The 20,878-nt window shown below is 35.6% G+C and overlaps 1 protein-coding gene and 1 pseudogene across 2 annotated transcripts in view; both read left to right on the forward strand.

The window, feature by feature from the left end:
• Nucleotides 1–20,878, forward strand: part of FCHSD2 (FCH and double SH3 domains 2) — a 288,812-nt gene that overhangs the window by 33,222 nt on the left and 234,712 nt on the right. For both annotated transcript variants that reach the window (XM_059133356.1, XM_059133365.1), the window contains exon 3: nucleotides 13,006–13,051. In XM_059133356.1, the coding sequence (XP_058989339.1) occupies nucleotides 13,006–13,051 (46 nt within the window). The remainder of the gene's footprint in view (nucleotides 1–13,005; nucleotides 13,052–20,878) is intronic.
• Nucleotides 17,091–17,204, forward strand: LOC131822830 (U4 spliceosomal RNA; annotated as a pseudogene).

Here is a 20,878-nt window from a genome sequence, read left to right on the forward strand (position 1 = left end):
GTTAAAGCTCTGCTTTCAGCTCAGGTCAATATCCCAGGGTCCTGGGATTAAGCCCCACATTGGCCTCTCTGCTCAGCAGGGAATCCTGCTTCTCTTCCTCTCTCTCTGCCTGCCTCTATGCCTACTTGTGATCTCTGTCAAATAAATAAATAAAATCTTAAAAAAAAAAGAATTTTATAGTTCAAAAAAAGAATTTTATAGTTTCATCTATTAAATTTAGTTTTCAATCTATTTTGAGTTAAGTTTTATATTTGAAATGGGATAGGGGTCCAACTTCATTCTTTTGTATATGGAAATTCACTTTCCTAGCACCATTTGTTGAAAAGACTACTCTTTCTCCTTTGAATGGACTTGGTGTACTTGTTGAAAATCAGTTGGTTACAAATATTTGGGTTTGTTTCTGGATCATCAATTCCATTTCATTGAAAAATAATATAAACCAAACATAGTACAGAACACTCCACCCAACAAAGCAAGATACACATTCTTTTCAAGTACACATGAAATATTCTCCAGAATAGACCATAGTTGGGCCACGAACAATTATTAGTAAAAGATCGCAATCATAGAAACTATCTTCTCTGACCCAATGGAATGAAGCTACAGAGATCAACGAAGGAAAATTGAAAAATTTGCAAATATATGGAAATTTAACAACATATTCTTAACTAGTAGGTCAAAGAAATCCCTGGGAAAATTTGAAAATACTTTAGCAGGAATGAAAACAAAACACAGTATACTGAAACTTGGTGTATGCAGTGACAGTACTCTGGGAAATTGATAGCTCTAAACACCTACATTAAAAATAAAGATCTCAAATCAATCTAAATTTATACCCAAGAAACTAGAAAAAGAGCAAACCAAATCCAAAGCTAGCAGGAGGAGGAAAACAATAAAGACTAAATCAGAGATGAAATAGAGAATAGGAAGACAGTAGAGAATTAATGAAACCAAAGTTGATTCTTAAGAGACAAACCTTTAATTAGTCTAAGAAACCTTTAACTAGTCTAAGAAAAGGAGAGAAGATGCAAATAACTAAAATCAGAAATGAAACTAGGGACATTATGGGTCCTGGATAGCTCAGTGGGTTAATAAGCATCTGCCTTTGGCTCAGGTCATAATCCCAGTGTCCTGGGATAGAGCCATCATCAGGATCCCTGCTTGGCCAGAAGCCTGCTTCTCTCTCTCTCCCACTCCCCCTGCTTGTGTTCCCTCTCTTGCTCTGTCTCTCTGTCAAATAAATAAAATATTTTTAAAAAAGGGACATTACTCTCCATACACCATTGAAATAAAAATATTGTAAAAGAGAACTATGAGTAATTGTATGCCAACAAATTGGGTAACTTAGGAAGGACAAATTCCTAGAAAAATACAAATTATCAAAACTTATTCAAGAAAAAAAATAGAATTCTCAACAGACCTTTCAAAGTAAAGAAATTTCATCAGTAATCAAAAGCCTTCCAACAAAAAGTTCTTGACAACACAGCTTTTCATGGGTGGGTTTTAAACAAACTGTTAAAGAGTTAATACCAATCCTTCTCAAACACTTCCAAATAATAGGAGAGGAGGGAACACTCGTATTCTATGAAGTCCTCATTACTCTGATATGAGAGTCAGACAAAGACAACACAAGAAAACCAAAGATCAATATCCCTTATGAACACTGATGCAAAGATTCTCGACAAAACACTGACAAACCAAATCTGACAACACATTTATAGAATTATATCATACTATGAAGTGAGATTCATCCCAGGAATGCGGAAGTTCAACATAAGAAAATCAGTGAGTGAAATGCACCATATGAATAGGACAAAGGAGAAAAACCACATAATCATCTCAATAGAGGCAAAGAAAGCATTTGACAAAATTTAACACCTTTTTGTGAAAAAAATTGCTCAGTAAACTAAAGGCATAGCATAGAAAATACAATGATATTATAATAGCATTTTGTGGTAATAGATGGTAGCTACACTTGTGATGGTCCTGGTGTTACTTATAGAGAAGGTGAAATCACTGTGTTGTATACCTGAAACATTGTAACATATATAAATACATGTAGCATTAAGTGTCAACTAATCAAAAAATTTTAAATAAATAAATAATTAAAAACCCCCACTCAGGAAACTAGGAATAAAGGGAAACTTCCTTAATATGATAAAGGGCACATACAAAAATCCACAGAAAGATACAGTTGACCTTTGGACAACATGTGTTTGAACCATGTGGGTCCAATTTTTTTTTGGATAAATATAATCCAGTACTATAAATTTATTTTTCTTTTTTTTTTTTTTTAAAGATTTTATTTGTTTATTTGACAGAGATCACAAGTAGACAGAGAGGCAGGCAGAGAGAGAGGAAGGGAAGCAGGCTCCTTGCTCAGCAGAGAGCCCGATGTGGGGCTTGATCCCAGGACCCTGAGATCATGACCTGAGCCGAAGGCAGAGGCTTAACCCACTGAGCCACCCAGGCGCCCATAAATTTATTTTCTTTATGATTTTCTTAACATTTTCTTTTATCCAGCTTAGATTATTGTAAGAAAATGGTATGCAATATGTATAACATACAAAATATGTGTTAATTGGCTGTTATTGATAAGCCTTCCTGTCAGCAATAGGCTATGAATAGTTAAGGTTTTTGAGGAGTCAACGAGACTGCTATTCTCTTGGTACTTAAACATTATAATTTGATATGTAAGTGGTATTTGTTTCATTCATTTTTTGCATTATTAAGTTTTACAAATTCATTTGAAATATTTGGTTATATTTTTTTTAATCTGCTCCATGGCAGCGTTTTTTTCATGAATGTCCTTTGGCTCCTGTTTTCCTTTAAGTTTTGTATTTATATTTTCTATTCCTGCCTCTTTTTGGGTTATTATTATTATTATTATTTTTTTTTTTTTGAATGAGGAGAGTTCTTCCTGTACTACTTTTTAAAGGATATTGGAAGTAGGTGTCTCAGGGTAGCTACTGTCTTCCAAATTTATAGGAATTTTCCTTATAACCAGGCTTATATGTATGAACTTATTTCATTCTCCTCGGCTAGAGAAGATTTGCTGCTTTAGGACTATTCATAGTGTAGGTTGTTTCACTACCTTTTTGCCATACCAGCAGCCTAATTTCTGCTAGTGTAGCTTGTTTGTGTGATTCCTTATTTAGTACTGTTTCCTCTACTACTTCAGTCTGTGAGGAGCAAAGTTCCTTCCCCTAGCTCATGTCCCCCCTTTTTTTGTTGCAAATGTGGTTTCCATTTTATACCTCAGGAAGTACACTTGAAGAGATGTCTGCACAGCCCCCTTCAGTTTTGGAGCCTCATGCCTTATGTTCACCCTCTTTCTCCAGTTTTGTCTCTCTTTTGGCCTTTCACTTATATTTTCATATGTTTCCTAGATTTATTGGAGATCATGTTTGCTTTTTTATTTATTTTTTGCTTTTGGGTAATTTCTTAGAGGAGTAAGGAGATTCTCACTTTGCTCTGTCATCAACACCAGAGTCACATAAAGTATATTTTTTTGTTAGTGCTTCACATATTCATTTAGTCAAAATATTTTAAATAGGATTAAATTTCATAATTATAATAAATGTGGAATGTATTTGCACTTATTTAATAAAGACTCTAGCATTTAGTATGTACCAAGTCTGTTCTAAGTGCTTTACAAATATGTACATTTCATCCTCATAATAATCCTATGAGGTAGGTGTTCTTTTTATAGGAAACTGAAGCACAGGCAGGAAAATTAACTTACCCAAGGTTGCCTAATTAATAAGAAATAAGAACACTTTCTACCTTTTATTTTATGACAATAGCATTTTGAATCTTGGCATCATCCATTTATATCTGTACTAATGAATGAATCCCATGAGAGCAGAGTCCATGTCATTCGTTTATATTTCTTGTGCCTGTTTAGCAGAATACCTGAAATTCAGAAGATACTTGGTGAATGTTGTTGGCAATTGGCAAATATTTTTATTAGGAGCCAAATAATTTCCTCTCTGCAAGACTTGTATAGTTTCAGTTCTTTATTCTACTTGTTTTGTATAAAAAAATTTTTTTTTGAGTGTATCACACAAGCAGGGGAGAGGGGCAGAGGGAGAGGGAGAAGCAGGCTCCCTGCTGAGCAGAGAGCCTGATGTGGGACTCAGTCCCAGAACCCTGGGATCATGACCTGAGCCAAAGGCAGACACTTAACCGACCAAGTCACCCAGGTGCTCCATAAAGGGGTTTTGATGAAAGAGTTGTCGACATGCTGGTAATACAAGTATACTAGTTCCCTTATACCACTTTGCTGTCCATGCTAAAAAATTCTTTTTATATCCTAATACTAGTTGTATTTATACAGTGTTATTTGTAAAATAACAGGGTAAATTAACTTAGAATAATAAAAATGTGGTAGTCATCTTATAGTCTTATTTGCTTTTATTGCTGAGTTTTATTCCATTTTAAGAATATATCACTTTTTTGGGGTGCCTGGGTGGCTCAGTGGGTTAAGCCGCTGCCTTCGGCTCAGGTCATGATCTCAGGGTCCTGTGATTGAGTCACGCATCGGGCTCTCTGCTCAGCAGGGAGCCTGCTTCCCTCTCTCTCTCTCTGCCTGCCTCTCTGCCTACTTGTGATTTCTCTCTGTCAAATAAATAAATAAAATCTTAAAAAAAAAAGAATATATCACTTTTGTTTTGGTATTATTTTTTTAAAAATTATTTTTATTAATATGTATTTTTATTAATATAATGTATTATTTGCCCAAGGGGTACACATCTGTGAATCATGAGGCTTACCCATTTCACAAGAATATATCACTTTAAAAATTTTTTATTTAAATTCCAGTTAGTTAACATGTAGTGTAATATTAGTTTCAGGTGTACAATTAGTGATTCAGCACTTACATACAACACGTGGTGTTTATTACAAGTGCATTCCTTAATCCCCATCACCTATTTAACCTATCCCCCTACCCATCTCCCCTCTGGTAACCATCAATTTGGTCTCTATAGTTAAAGAGTCTGTTTCTTGGTTTACCCCTCCCTCCCTCCCTCTATCTTCCTCTCTCTTACCTTTGCTCATTTGTTTTTGTTTCTTAAATTCCACCTGTGAGTGAAGTCCTATGGTATTTGTCTTCCTCTGGTTAATTTATTTCACTTAGCATAATACTTCTTGCTCCATCCATGTCATTGGAAATTGGCAAGCTTTTATTCTTTCTTTCTTTTCTTTGGCTGAGTAATCTTCCATTATCTCTACCTGTATCTATCTCTCTATCTATATACACATACATACCACATCTTTATCCATCATCAGTTCATGGGCACTTGGCTGCTTCCACAGTCTGAGTATTGTAGATAATGCTGCTACAAACATTGGGGTACATGTATCCCTTTGAATTAGTACTTTTGTGTTATTTGGATCAAATACTTAGTAGTGCTGTTGCTGGATCATAGGGTTGTTCTATTTTTGACTTTTTAAGGAACCTCCATATTGTTTTCTAGAGTAGCCATACCAGCATTCCTACCAACAGTGCAGGAGGGTTCTCCTTTCTCCACATTCTTGTCAATACCTGTTGTTTCTTGTGTTGTTGATTTTAGCTCTTTTGATGGGTGTGAGGTGATCTCTCATTGTAGTTTTGATTTGTATTTCCCTGATGATGAGTGATGTTGAGCATCTTTTCGTGTGTCTCTATTGGCCATCTGTATGTTGCTTTGAAAGGTTGTCTATTTGTGGCATCTGCCCATTTTTTAATTGGATTATTTGTTTTTTGGGTGTTGAGTTTTAGAAGTTCTTTAGGTATTTTGGATATATATTGATCTATTATATATGTTGATCTATTTGTTGATCTATTATCCCACTGATGAATACCTGGACTGTTTCCTGTTTTTGTCTGTTCATGAATAAAGGTGCTATAAATATTTTCATGAAGTGTTTTTAGGTACTTATGTTTTCATTTCTCTTGGTAAATGCCTACTTCTAAATTGCTATGTCAGGATAGATATGTGCTTAATTATATAAGAAATACCACATTTTCCCCAAAGCATTGTATTATTTTATATTCCCACCAATAACAAAGTTTCATTTTTCTGTAAGCTCACTGATATTTATAGTTACCAGTGTTTTAAATTTTAGCCATTTAGTGCATGCATTTATCTTTATTTTTAACATTCATCAGTATGGTTGTTGATATCCTATTTCCATTATCACCATTAATAATTTGAACATTTTGGGGGCGTCTTGGTGGTTCAGTTGGTTAAGCCTCTGCCTTCAGCTCAGGTTGTGATCTCAGAGTCCTGGGATCAAGCCCCATGTTGGGATCCCTGCTCAGTGGGGAGCCTAGTTCTCCCTCTCCCTCTACCTCTCCCCCTGCTGGGGCGCATTCTCTATCAAGTAAGTAAACTCTTAAAAAAAAATAATAATAATTTGAACATTTTTAGGTTTTTTTCTGATCCTGGCAATGAATTACGGAGTTAGGGAGTTCCCAAGAAAACACGTACTTTTTTTTTTTTTTTAATTTAAAGATTTTATTTATTTATTTGACAGGCAGAGATCACAAGTAGGCAGAGAGGCAGGCAGAGAGAGAGAGAGAGAGAGGAGGATGCAGGCTCCCTGCTGAGCAGAGAGCCTGATGTGGGGCTCAATCCCAGGACCCTGGGATCATGACCTGAGCTGAAGGCAGAGGCTTTAACCCATTGAGCCACCCAGGCGTCCCGACAACTCGCACTTTTGACAGCAACTGCAAGTTTGGAGGTCTCTAGGATTACCCTCACTTCTGAAATGACTTGCAAGATCAGGGGTCCCCCGGACCACCCTTAGAATTGATAATTTATAGAAGGACTCACACAGCTCACTGAAAGTTTACTGAAGGTTGTGGTTTTTTAATAGTGAAGGGACGTAATTTAAAATCAACCAAGGAGAAGAGGTATGTTTGGTTACTTGGATGTGATTGACTGCCCATGGGCTAACTTTAGTTTCCAGCTCTTTCAGAGGTTGAGTTCATACCATGTGCCCCCGCCCCCCTCTTCTCCACACCACTCTCAATAAATCACATTGTTAGTATAGGCTATTTGCCATGGACTGAAGTCCCCAGGTAAATAAAAACACTGTTATCAGTCGTAACATTCCAGAGGTTTAGAGATTACTACCCAGAAGCCCAGGGCAAAGGCCAGACCTCAGTCATAGCAGTGAGATCAGCCAGCACTCCCTGATCTCTGGGTCCCAGCTATGCTGGTAACCAGTTAAGCCCACCTGTGGATCCCTGTCTCTTGCTCCTCTGCATCTTCAAATAATTTTGTAAGCACCTAGTTTCTTGCATTGACTCACTTTAGACTGGAATGTCCAGAGTAAAGAATTTGTTTCTGGTGCTGTAAAGAAAGGAAGAAAGAAAGAAAGAAAGTGAGAGAGAGAAAGAGAGAGAAAGAAAGGAAAAAAGAAAAGAAGGGAGAAAAGAAAAGGAAAAAGGAAAGGAAAGGGAGAGAGAAGGAGGGAAGGAGGGAGGAAAAGATACTGCCAAACACAAAAATTTAATAACTGGAAAAGAAAATATTTTGATTCAAAGAGGAAAAGATCCCATCCCCCCACCTCCCCTCCAGCAACTCTCTTTTTTTTGCCTATAGTTAAGAGTCTCTAATAGTTTGCCTTCCTCTCTGTTTTCATCTTATTTTATTTTTCCTTCTCTTCCCCTTTGTTCATCTGTTCTGTTTCTTAAATTCCACATATGAGTAAAATTGTATGATATTTGTCTTTCTGTGACTTATTTCACTTAGCATAATACTCTTTAGTTCTTTCGTTGCAAATGGCAAGATTTAGTGCTTTGGTGAGTGCTGTGAAGTGTGTAAACCTGGCGATTCACAGACCTGTACCCCTGGGGATAAAAACATGTTTATTTTAAAAAATTCAAAAATTAATTAATTAATTAAAAAATAAAAAATTTTTAAAAATGGCAAGATTTAATTTTTTGATGGCAGAGTAATATTCCATTTTACACACACACACACACACCCATACACCCATACACCCCCATACCCATCTTTTTTTTTTTTTTAAAGATTTTTATTTATTTACTTATTTGACAGAGAGAGATCACAAGTAGGCAGGCAGAGAGAGAGAGGAGGAAGCAGGCCCCCCGCTGAGCAGAGAGCCCGATGTGGGACATGATCCCAGGACCCTGAGATCATGACCTGAGCCGAAGGCAGCGGCTTAACCCACTGAGCCACCCAGGTGCCCCCCCCATACCCATCTTTATCCATTCATCTGTCGATGGACATTTGTGGGCTTTCCATATATTAGCTATTATAGACATTGCTGCTATAAACATTGGGGTACAGGTGCCCCTTTGGGTCACTGTGTTTTTATCCATTGGATAAATACCTAGTAGTGCAATTGCTGGGTTGTAGGGGAGCTCTCTTTTAGGTATATTTCTGACTTATGTTTCATTGTCTCTCTGTTTACTCATGTTCCGTTACCAAGCTGTCTTAAGTATTGTCACTTTTTTCTTTTTAAGATTTTATTTATCTATTTGACAGAGAGAGAAATCACATGTAGGCAGAGAGCAGGCAGAGAGAGAGGGAAGCAGACTTCCCATTGAGCAGAGAACCCGATGTGGGCCTCGATCCCAGGACCCTGAGATCATGACCTGATCCAAAGCAGAGGCCTAAGTGACTGAGCCACCCAGGAGCCCAAGTATTGTCACTTTTTAAATTAATTTTTATTATCTGGTGAGAGTAGGTCTTTTTAAAAATATTATTCTTTTTCAAAATGTTTATAAGTATTCTTAAATGTTCATTTTTCTTTAAGAACTTTATAATCAACCTATCTAGTTAAAAGAAAAATATTTTTTAAATAATGGCCAACTTAACTCTCCAACCCTTAGCAACCACTGATCTACTTTCTGTCTCTGTAGGCTTGCCTATTCTGGGACATTCTGTATGAATGGAATGATATAATATGTTGCCTTTTATGGGACTTCTTAGCATAGTGCTTTCCAAGTTCATTCATATGGCATCATGTATCAATATTTCATTCCTTTTTTGAATAATATTCCATCATATGAATATACCACATCTTGTTTATCTGATCTTCAGTTGATGGACATTTGGGATGTTTCCACTTTTTGGCAATCATAAATAATGCTGCTATGAACATTCATTTACAAGTTTTTGTATAAACATATGTTTTAAGTTTTCTTGGGTATATACCTAGGAATAGAACTGCTGCGTCATATGGTAACTCTTTGTTTAACCTTTTGAAGAACTCCCAGACTATGATTTTCTGAAGCAGCTGCATCTTTTTACATTCCTGCCAGCTTCATTTCTCCATGTCCTTGCCATCACTTGTTCTTGTCCATCTGTTTAATTATAGCATCCATTATATTTCTAAAGACGTTTATGAGAAACTGATGTTGAATTTTAACAAATGCTTTTTCATCTTATAAGGAGATTATGAGAAGTTTTTGTTGTTGTTGTTCTGCTCTCTTGACTGTGAATTATAATAAATAGATTTCTAATATTAATGATGTTGATTTTGAATGGTTGTCAACTTGGGTTTGTTTTCTTTCGCTAGAACAGAAAATTACTTAGTAGACATGTAATTGTGTCATAACAACTAAAAATTCCACTGAGAGGTTTAAAATTAGTTGATATGCATGTTCAGAGTAAGAGTTCCTATTTTCTTGGTGACTTCACTTGAATATCCTTATTTCAGAATGATTTACATATAAGCTTTCAAGCTAAATAAATAAACACTAAACACTAAATAAGTACTACTAAGAGCTTAAATATTTGCTTTCATGTTTTGTAAAATATTAAAAAATTCTGCCTCCTTCCAAATATGGGTAAGTTTTCAGATTTTTTAATGGGGAAAGTATAAGCTAGTTCATTTTATTTTATTTTATTTTTTTAAAGATTTTATTTATTTTTTTGACAGACAGAGATCACAAGTAGGCAGAGAAGCAGGCAGAGAGAGGGGGCGGGAAGCAGGCTCCCTGCTGAGCAGAGAGCCTGATGTGGGGCTCAGTCCCAGGACCCTGGGATCATGACCTGAGCCAAAGGCAGAGGCTTTGACCCACTGAACCACCCAGGTGCCCCAAGCTGGTTCATTTTTGCTTGGGTATTTATGGTAGGTGGGAAGATCGCATATTTGGTAGTACTAGTCATAATGATTTCTGGTACAATTTTAGTAAAACAACATGAGTACATAAAGGTGTATGCATGTGTTTATATGTGTGCATTTATTTAAAAATGAGAACATTTCAATCGGAGAAAGACAACTATCATATGATCTCCCTGATATGAGGAAGTGGAGATGCAACATGCGGGGTTAAGTGGGTAGGAAAAGAATAAATGAAACAAGATAGGATTGGGAGGGAGACAAACCATAAGTGACTCTTAATCTCACAAAACAAACTGAGGGTTGCTGGGGGGAGGGAGGTTGGGGAGAGGGGGGTGGGGTTATGGACATTGGGGAGGGTATGTGCTATGGTGAGTGTTGTGAAGTGTGTAAACCTGGCGATTCACAGACCTGTACCCCTGGGGATAAAAATACATTATATGTTTATTTAAAAATAAAAATAAATAAATAAAAATGAGGACATTTTTTCAAACATGATAGATATTCTTACTAAAACATCAGAAAACAGTGGAAGCAAAAGCAAAAGAAGGAAGTTGAAAGCCTGTAATCCCACTACCCAGAGAAAACTTAATGACTATTTTGATGTGTGTGTTATATAAAACAGTATATAAATGCATACAGTGTATTTATATATGTGTATATAATATATAGTTTGTATGCTTTAAGGACAGTAGACACACTGTATTATATTTATTTATTTATTAAAAATATTTTATTTATTTGCTTGAGAGAGTGAGAGAGAGCATGAGAGGGGAGAGGGTCAGAAGGAGAAGCAGACTCCCTGCTGAGCAGGGAGCCTAATGTGGGACTTGACCTGAGCTGAAGGCAGTCGCTTAACTGAGTCACCCAGGCATCTGACTTACTATATTTTAAAGGACTGTGTTAAATGCTTTAAAAAGTACAGTACCCCTTAAGGAAAAGCTATGCTATATTTTTTTCCCACCTTTTTACTATAGTAAAATATGTATGGCATAAAATGTACTATCTTAGCCATTTTTAAGTGTACAGTTTAGTGGTATTAAGTACTTCATATTGTTCTCCAACTTTCACCATCATCCATCTTCAGAACTCCTCAACTTGTAAAACTGAAACTATACTGGTTAAGTAATGACTCCTCTGATGCTCTCCTTCCAGCCCCTCGAAACTTCCATTCTTTCTGTCTATATGATTTTTTTTTTCTTTAGATCTTATTTATTTATTTGACAGACAGAGATCACAAGTAGGCAGAGAGGCAGGTGGAGAGAGAGGGGGAAGGAGGCTCCCCATTGAGTAGAGAGCCCAATGCGGGGCTCGATCCCAGGACCCTGGGATCACGATCTGAGCTGAACACAGAGGCTTTAACCCACTGAACCACCCAGGCGCCCCTGTATATGATTTTGACTACTCCTCATATAAATGGAATCCTAGAGTATTTGCCTTTTTGTGACTGACTTCATTAAGTGTAATGTCGTTAAGGTTCATCCTTGTTATAGCATATATGTCAGTATTTCCTTCCTTTTTAAGGCTATGTAACAGTTATTCACTAAAAACAAATGTAGTAAGATCTTAAATAGTTGTTTTTCTTATATAAGAAATGAATAGTCATGTTGATAAATTTAAATAACTGTTAAAGTGGAAGTTTTGGCTTAAATTGTCTTTTTTCCCTGCAAATCCCATCCTTTTCTTTATATTTTTCACTTTTTACTCTGATATTTTTGCCTTGGTGAAGTGCTTTTAAGAATACAGATATCTGGCCTCTAACAGAAAAGTCTTAAGCTCAAACTATTCAAGGTAAATTGTCAGTATTAACATATTTCACTGACTACCTTGCCTATGCTTTATAAGGTGTACTGTTATTTCATGTACTATTGAAGTAAAAGAAAATACTGCTAATCATTACTAAAAGGTGAATCCCAGTATCATAAATGTTAAAATGTGAAAAGTGTTAAAATAGAATCTGTCAAATATAATACATGTATGGAAAGGGTACATCCATTATACCACATTTAGTGTCCTTGTACTTTGTTTTGTAACTCTTGCTACAAAGGACTAGAATGAAGGAATTGATTTGACTGTTCTTCATGTTGCTAAGCTGATCAAAACTTGATTTTCTTCTTTTTGAAAAGTTTCATTTATTTTAGAGAGAGCGAGACTTAAATTGAACACATGGTGGGGAAGGGCAGAATGAGAGACAGTCTTAAGAAGACTGTGCACTGAGCATGGAGTCCAATGGAGGGGCTTTATATCATGACCCTGAGATTACCACTTTAGCCAAAACGAATAATCAGGCGTGTAACTGACTGTGCCACTCAGGCACCCCTGATTTATTATTTTTTTTAAGATTTTATTTTTTAAGTTATCTGTACCCAGCATGGGGCTTGAACTTAAAACCCTGAGATCAAGAGTTACATGCTTTACCAACTGAGGCAGCCCTCCAAATTTGTGGTGCCCCCCAAATTCAATTTTTACTTTGTTTTCTGTAGTTCCCTCTACGCTGGTTAAGTTCAGTAAACATTTTTAGTGCCTACTATGCATTAGTCCTTGTCATAAAAGTACATATATAGCTTTTACTGTGTGTTAGACACGGTTTGAGCACTTAATGTATTTTAATTAAGTAAATTTTACACTATCCCTGTGATGTGGATACTGTTACTATCCCCATTCTGAGGCACAGACCAGTCAAGTGACTTGACCAAGGTCATACAACTAGTACATGGTAGAGGCAGTATTTGAATGTTTGATTTGATTTTCTGACTCCAGAGTCTTTTGTCAGCAGTACTCCTAGGAACATAAATGAATAATATGTTGTATTTTCCCTGAAATACAACAGTTGATCAGGTAGTATCTGAGGGTGGGTTGATAAATTTACATAAAATTTTTGATATACTTCTGTTAATGAATTTTTATTTGTGTTTTTAGGACATTCAGTCAGAAGAAAGCTGCCATTGAAAGAGAGTATGCACAGGTAAGCTTGGAAATTGAGGTGACCATTCTAGGTATACCTCTTCTTTGGCTTAAAGGCAGATGTGGTTGTTGGAGAGAAACTTTGTTATCCCTGCATCCTTTTTTAAAAAAATTTCTGGTTATCTCACTTTGATCCTCCTTTTTACTTCATTTGAATCTCTAGACAAGGAGTTAAGTGCCTCCTTATGAAGGTTATGAGCCTTTGGAGATAATAATTATAGAATTTTTAAGTATTTGCAAGTGTAAGTAATAATGCATACATTTTATGAGTATATATACTTGACCCTTGAACAAAATGGATTTGAATTGCCTGGTTCTGCCTATACATGGGATTTTTTCCCCCCAATAAATTTATGTACCATTTTGTGAATGTATTTCTTCTTCCACAGTTTTGTTACTAACATTTTTTAGGTTATTTTTTTGTAAAAATACTGTATATAATATATATACAAAATGTGTGTTATTGGCTACTTATGTTATCAGTAAGTCTTCTGGTCAACAGTAGGGTTTTAGTAGTTACATTTTTGTGAATCAAAGTTGTATGTAGATTGCTGACTACATTGGGGGTTGGCACTCCTAATTCCCACATTGTACAGGGGTCATCTGTATATTCATTCTCTGATGTATCCTATTCTTTACAGTCTTATGGAAGGTTAATTTTATTTTATCCAGTTAGGCATTTATTTCTGTTTAGGTCCCTGTTGATAGAGAATGATGTACTTTCTGTGGATGGCATAGTGCTATTTCTAGGGAAATTTAAGCATTTCCTTCTTTTCTTTTCTTTTTTAAAAAGATTTTATTTATTTATTTGACAGACAGAGATCACAAGTAGGCAGAGAGGCAGGCAGAGAGGAGAGAGAGGAAGCAGGCTTCTGCTGAGCAGAGAGCCCGATGTGGGGCTCGATCCCAGGACTTTGGGATCATGACCTGAGCCGAAGGCAGAGACTTTAGCCCACTGAGCCACCCAGGCGCTCCTCCTTCTTTTATTTTAATTAGAATTTTATTTGCTCCCAGGTAACTAAATGTGCCAAGAAAAAATTATGTTGGTATATCATTTTGTAGATTTGTAAAGAATTAATAACTACCTTTCCTTGTATAAAAACAGTTTGACATGATTTGGAAATTTTGGCCCTTGTAAGCAGTTACTTTCTATGTGGAACAGAATTCTAAAATTGATGTCTTTCCACTCCCCAAATTATAAATGTCAGGTTTTGATTTTAGTTTTATTCTGATTTCACTGTAGTTAACAAGGTAACTGTATTTTATTTGGTAATCTTAGAAGATTAGGTATAGGTGATTATTTCTTGAAAGATAGACTCATTAATTCGGCCATTAGTTATTGAGTGCTTGTAAATCAGGTACTTTACATAATTAATTAGTGTCAGTTTTTTTTTTTTTTAAAGATTTTATTTATTTATTTGACAGACAGAGATCACAAGCAGGCAGAGAGGCAGGTAGAGAGAGAGGAAGGGAAGCAGGCTCCTTGCTCAGCAGAGAGCCGGATGCGGGGCTTGATCCCAGGACCCTGGGATCATGACCTGAGCCAAAGGCAGAGGCTTAACCCACTGAGCCACCCAGGCGTCCCTGAATTAGTGTCAGTTTTAATAATTAGTGTTGAACCTTATTCTATGCAAATTTAATAAGTACTAGTAATGATAGCCAAAATTTATTGAATCCTTGTACTAGGCATTTTGCTGATTTTTTTTTCATACAATTTCTTTAATGTTCTTCTGTTTATTTTATATGCATTATCTGGTGTAATCCTCTCAACAGACCTGTAAAATAGGGCAGTTATTGTGCCTTTAATAGATGTTTCTACTGAGACCAAAGTATGTGATCTGCCCTTAAAATTTATATGAAATGAAAATTTTTGTATATTTGTCTGGAACACGATTTAAAGTTTTAATAATCAAATAAATAAGACAGGCTGATTATTAAAAATAAAAGACAGTACATTAAATTGAAAATTAGCAGTCCTTTGTCTCAATCACAATCACCATCCTCAGAGAAAAGATTAAAAGTAGATGACTATTTTGGTTCTCCTGGTGATCATTTCCATATCTTTAAATAATGTGCTTATAACTGATTCATGATTTATCAATTCTAGACATTATTGCTAGATTATTTTGTATAATAAATAAGAAATTAGTTTCCTAAGCCATTCCTTTTGGCCTACTCTTTCCATTGTAATTCAGCACTATTTTGGCGCCTTTGTTATTTTTCTAACTCTAGATATATTTAGACTTCTGTCTCTTGTTCTGTTAAGTGCATATACATATGTTTTTGTGTGTGTTTGTGTATTCATAGCATATATTTGTGTTATTTGTGTGTTGACATATGTATTTTTCTGTATACATAGGTATATAGTATAGTGGAATTGCATTTTACAGAGCAGTCTAATTTATTCTTGAAAAACTTCTTTAAATGTCTTTTAAGTAAATTATACCTGGTTTTGTTTATACAATTCTATATAATAATGTATAAACTGTGTAAGATACCTCATGTATATTTTAAAATTTCATAGAATAATAATATTCAGACATTAAAGTGTTCCAGTGTCTCTCTGCTTGGGAGAAGTCATTTGGAGAGTCAGTGTGCTGATTGTTCTTTTTTTTTCTTTTCATATTTACTTCTTAGGTGATTTTTCTCAGTTCTTCTTACTCTTCAATATTTTTCCAATTAATTTTTCAATTTATTGGGGCGCCTGGGTGGCTCAGTGGGTTAAGCCGCTGCCTTCGGCTCGGGTCATGATCTCAGGGTCCTGGGATCGTGTCCCGCATCGGGCTCTCTGCTCAGCAGGGAGCCTGCTTCCCTCTCTCTCTCTCTCTGCCTGCCTCTCCATCTACTTGTGATTTCTCTCTGTCAAATAAATAAATAAAATCTTTAAAAATTTTTTTTTCAATTTATTTCTTGATGATATAGACAAAGCTATCTCTACACTCTTTTTTAACTCCCTCACCAGTATTTTTACTTTTTATCGGTAGTAGAGATACCCCTCAAAGACTGACATTCTAGCTGTGGATTTTGCTAGATGACGTCAGACTTATTATTTGCATTTGCTATCTCAGGACCTACCCTCATTGGTGATGGAATGTGGTCAGAGAGGACAGTTGGACTATTTAAATTATTTTTTAGGTTGAACTGCTTTACATTCATCTCTGATTATTTCCTTCCACCAGTTCTTATAAGTGAAATTGCTGGGTCAGAAGTTATGTATAATTTTAAGGCATTAGTAGTCTTAATGAATATACTGTAAAAAAAATAAATAAGTTATTTTTGGGGATGCCTGAGTGGCTCAGTGGGTTAAGCCTCTGCCTTTGGCTCAGGTCATGATCTTGGGGTCCTGGGATCGAGTCCTGCATCGGGCTTTCTGCTCAGCAGGGAGACTGCTTCCTCCTCCCTCTCTCTTTACCTCTCTGCCTACTTGTGATCTCTCTCTGTCAAATAAATAAAATCTTAAAAAAAAAAAGTTATTTATGTTTCTAGTGGCAGTATATGAAAGTGTCTATTTTGTGTTATTGCTACTATTAGATGATATAGTTATACATATTTTGGGGCCTAGTTTTTAGGAAAAATTTGGTATTTTTGTTCTAACAACAAAAAATTCCAGTTAAGGGGCGCCTGGGTGGCTCAGTGGGTTAAGCCTCTGCCTTCAGCTCAGGTCATGATCCCAGGGTCCTGGGATCCAGCCCCTCTGCTCAGCAGGGAGTCTGCTCCCCCCGCCCCCATCCCTGGCTGCCTGCCTCTCTGCCTGCTTGTGATCTTTGTCTGTCAAAGAAAGAAATAAAATCTTTTAAAAAATTGCAAGTTAAACTCTGTGTGACACTGTGCTCTCTTTATCATCTGCTTACAGTTTTTGAAAGAACTCTTTCAGCATTAATTAGAAGTGATATTTTAAAATATCTATTTCTTGGCCATACCTTAAAGGGGAAATATAAGTATAATAAATTGATAAAGGTATTTCTAAAATGTCTTCCTACTTAAAGTCTGACTGTTCTGAATAACTTTTAGATCCAGAGCCATTAATTTACTTATTTTCCAGCTTTGCACAGTGGCAGTATCGTAGCCAATGAGGTTTATCCGAGGTGCGATTATTGCTGCTTACTTTTCCATACTAGATTACCTCTGTACATCTTAGTATATTAGTAGTGTAGCGTTTCTTTCTTTTTTTTTGTTTTTAAGATTTTATTTATTTATTTGACAGACAGAGATCACAAGTGGGGAAAGAGGCAGGCAGAGAGAGAGAGGAGGAAGCAGGCTCCCTGCTGGGCAGAGAGCCTGATGTGGGACACGATCCCAGGACCCTAAGATCATGAACTGGGCCGAAGGCAGAGGCTTAACCCGCTGAGCCACCCAGGCACCCGTAGCATAGCATTTCTTAACAGAATATTCCAGCATTGTCTCCAGGAATTTTTCCCCTTTCCTGATACCATTCTCTAGGTTTTCATACCAGAAGTGTCTTGATCTTAGCAGACAGTGTCAGGGAAGGTTTTTAGACAACACTTGGGATTTTTACATGTTTGTTGTTAGAAATATATGAGTTGCAGTTGTCTTCTCAAGGGAACAGAACAACCATTAGCTTCTCTTACATGCTGATCTCACAACTGCCGTTGTGAGATGTTGTCAATGGTTAGCTATGCCCTGATTTCAGAGATTTTAAAATGTTTTAAAAAATATGTATCTTGGGGCGCCTGGGTGGCTCAGTGGTTTAAGCCTCTGCCTTCAGCTCGGGTCATGATCTCAGGGGATCGAGCCCCACATCGGGCTCTCTGCTCAGCGGGGAGCCTGCTTCCTCCTCTCTCTCTGCCTGCCTCTCTGCCTACTTGTGATCTCTCTCTGTCTATAAAAAAAAAAAAATATGTATCTTAATAGAATTGATTAGCTATGCTCTTTTTTTTTTTCCAGGTTATGTAGAGGTTTCATTCTTTAAAGAAAGTTGTAATGTGGGAGGGGACATTAAGAAAGGATATTCCTAATGGCTCTTTTTCTTTCACAGACTGAGGAATATGTTGCAAAATAAAATATTCCTAATATTACTTATATATGATATATTTATATTGGACTGTAGTCTTTTGGTATTTTGGGGGTATATGGGAGTAGATATCTAATTGCTTTATTTGTATTTATTACTATAGCCACTGATTACATATTTTTCATTTTATGGACAAGAAATGCGACACTAATTCAAAGGCAGGAATGTTCTGTCTGAAATACATCGAACTGATGATAATAAGAAAATTACTTGACTTCTCTGACCTTCATTTTTACATCATTTTTGAGAGGAGAATGATGACCATTCTCCCCTCTCTTCTTTTCAGGCTTGTCAGATACACTAATGAATATGAAATTGTTTTTCAATGTATGTGTACCTGTATATGATGGTCTTTGTTGTATTCAGTGTCTTAGTTTTACTTATTTCTGTAAATTGTTGGAACCTAGCTTTGTTAGATAATGGATTTCCCTAGTAGAAAGAGAGTGATTAATTAAATTTGTGGACCTTTGTATAGTCTTATGTGTCTGGGAAATAGTATGAGGTAAAGTAGTGGGAGGATTTTCTTGCCTTTGGGGAAGCATTATAAAAATCCTCCCACTGTGAGAACATCTTCTGTTTCATTAGGATAACTACATAACTGTTTTTATTATGCCAGAATTTTTTGAAAAACTAATCAAAGTCTTTAAAATTTTTTTTAAGCCTTAAAAAATGCAACAGTAATTCAGATTTAATAATAGAAACCCATGCAGTAGGATCAGCTTTATCGAAATTTGCTTTATAATCCAAGTTATCTAAAATGTATCCATAACAAGAATCATTTAAGTTATTACTTTAAGCTATAAGAAATGAAATTTTCATTGTGTTAACCAACTTTAGAGTTTGGAATTTTTTATATGAATTGAATTGAAATGTGGAGAGGGGTACTTGGGAAGTTCGCCAGTTAAGCCTCTGACTTTAGCTTGGGTCCTGATCTCAGGATCTTGGAATTGTCTGGTTCCTGGCTGGGTGGGGAGTTTGCTGCTTCTCCCACTGTCTTCCCTCCACTTGTTTGCGTGTGCATGTGTGCGTTCTCTCTGTCTCAAATAAATAAAGTCTTTAAAAAAATATGAAGAAACTTACTGACCTACTGACATTTTTTCCTTTAATTCTTTATTTGGAAAAATTGCAAATCTTCAGATACATTGGAAGAATAATACACTGAAGTATAGTACTTAAACAAAAGGAATACTATTAATTGCCTCTGTCTTAACCAGTTATTAACATTTTGCTATATTAATATTATGTCGATATACATTTTTTTCTAAGCTATTCTGTTTGAAAGTAAGCTGCAATCATCATACTTCTCTTCTACATACTTCACTTTGCATCTTCTAAGAAAAAGAACATTTCCCCAAATAATTATAATGTCATTATCACACCCAAGATAATGAGTAACGATTCTGTAATATCTAATATGTAGTTTACATTCATATTTCCTCATTTATTCCTGAAATCTCTATAAGTTGTTTTCCCAAGATCCAATTAAGGTTTGCACATTGCATTTGGTGGATAATGTCTCTTGATTTTATTTAGAATGTTTCCTCCACCTTTTTTGTTTTTCCTGGCATTGATTTTTTTTGATAGGTCTGGTCATTTGTATTGTAGAATGCATTTTGTATTTGGAATTTTTCATTTTTTCCCTTCATGATTAGATTTCTATTAAATATGAGCAGAAATACTATGTAGTTGATGTTGGGCCTAATAAGATTTTATCGTTTGTTCTGATGACTTGGATGGATTAGAATACAACATCACTGATATTGCCAATTTTCAGGCCTGATTGAATCTATAATAGTGATAGTAAATTTTAAAAATCATTTATCTAATTGTCTCAAACTATGTCTGTATTTTTTTGCTATATCATGTATTGCTGGTGCTCTAAAAAAGTGTTAAATTTTATTATGTTAGAATTTTGACAAAGCAGAACTGGAGAAAGAGCAAAATCTGAGAATTTAATTTTAACTTAAACATTTGAGATCAAGCACTATTATAAAAGCCAATATATATTCTTAACTGTTACATTTCAGCACATTTAAAAATCAGCTGAAAATTAGAGCATTTGGTCTTATGGTGGGAATTTCCTTTAGAGAGTCTGCAAGTTGTTAAATTGAAAGAATGTGAAACATCTTTGTACCAACTGTCTAATAGTCATGTTTGGTAATGACACTATTATAAACTTCCTTTTGGGAAGTTCTATATCTTTTGCTATTATTTGTCATTGGTACATCATCTAAGTAGCCAAGAGTATCTAAATACATTAGAAATGGAATTGTAATTTATATGAACACTTAATCTCCTCTATCAGTTTTGTAGTGTTAAAACAGCTTTTAAAAATATGGTGGTTGTGTTTTGGTTCCTTTTTAATATTTTAGCCTGGTGATTCACCTCTGTTGGGAGCTCAGTTTTGTGAATGTTGGTGTTTCCTTAGTTAGACCATAAGATGAGTGAAAATTTGTGCTCTAGAAGGATTGATTACTACATTTAATTATTTAATAAAATACTGTTTTTAAGTTAGAAGTTTATTTTGAGATATACCAGTTTCCATGTGTTGAGATATATTTATTGAGTGCTCTTCTAGGTATTATGGCACTGCCCAAAAGAGAAGGAAAAGTTCTAGCAGTTAGAGGGCTTACACTCTATGGTTGTGTTATCTTCCAATTAAATATATTAACTTCTTTTCCTTCAAAGACACTGAGATGATCTTTATAGAATTATTATTAATAGTGTAATGTTGTCATCCTCTATGCAAAGGATTGATTGGCCAAAAAAGTTGAGTATTATTTGTGAAATTTAGAG

The sequence above is a fragment of the Mustela lutreola genome, chromosome 1, assembly GCF_030435805.1.
Source record: "Mustela lutreola isolate mMusLut2 chromosome 1, mMusLut2.pri, whole genome shotgun sequence".
Taxonomy (NCBI): Eukaryota; Metazoa; Chordata; class Mammalia; order Carnivora; family Mustelidae; genus Mustela; species Mustela lutreola.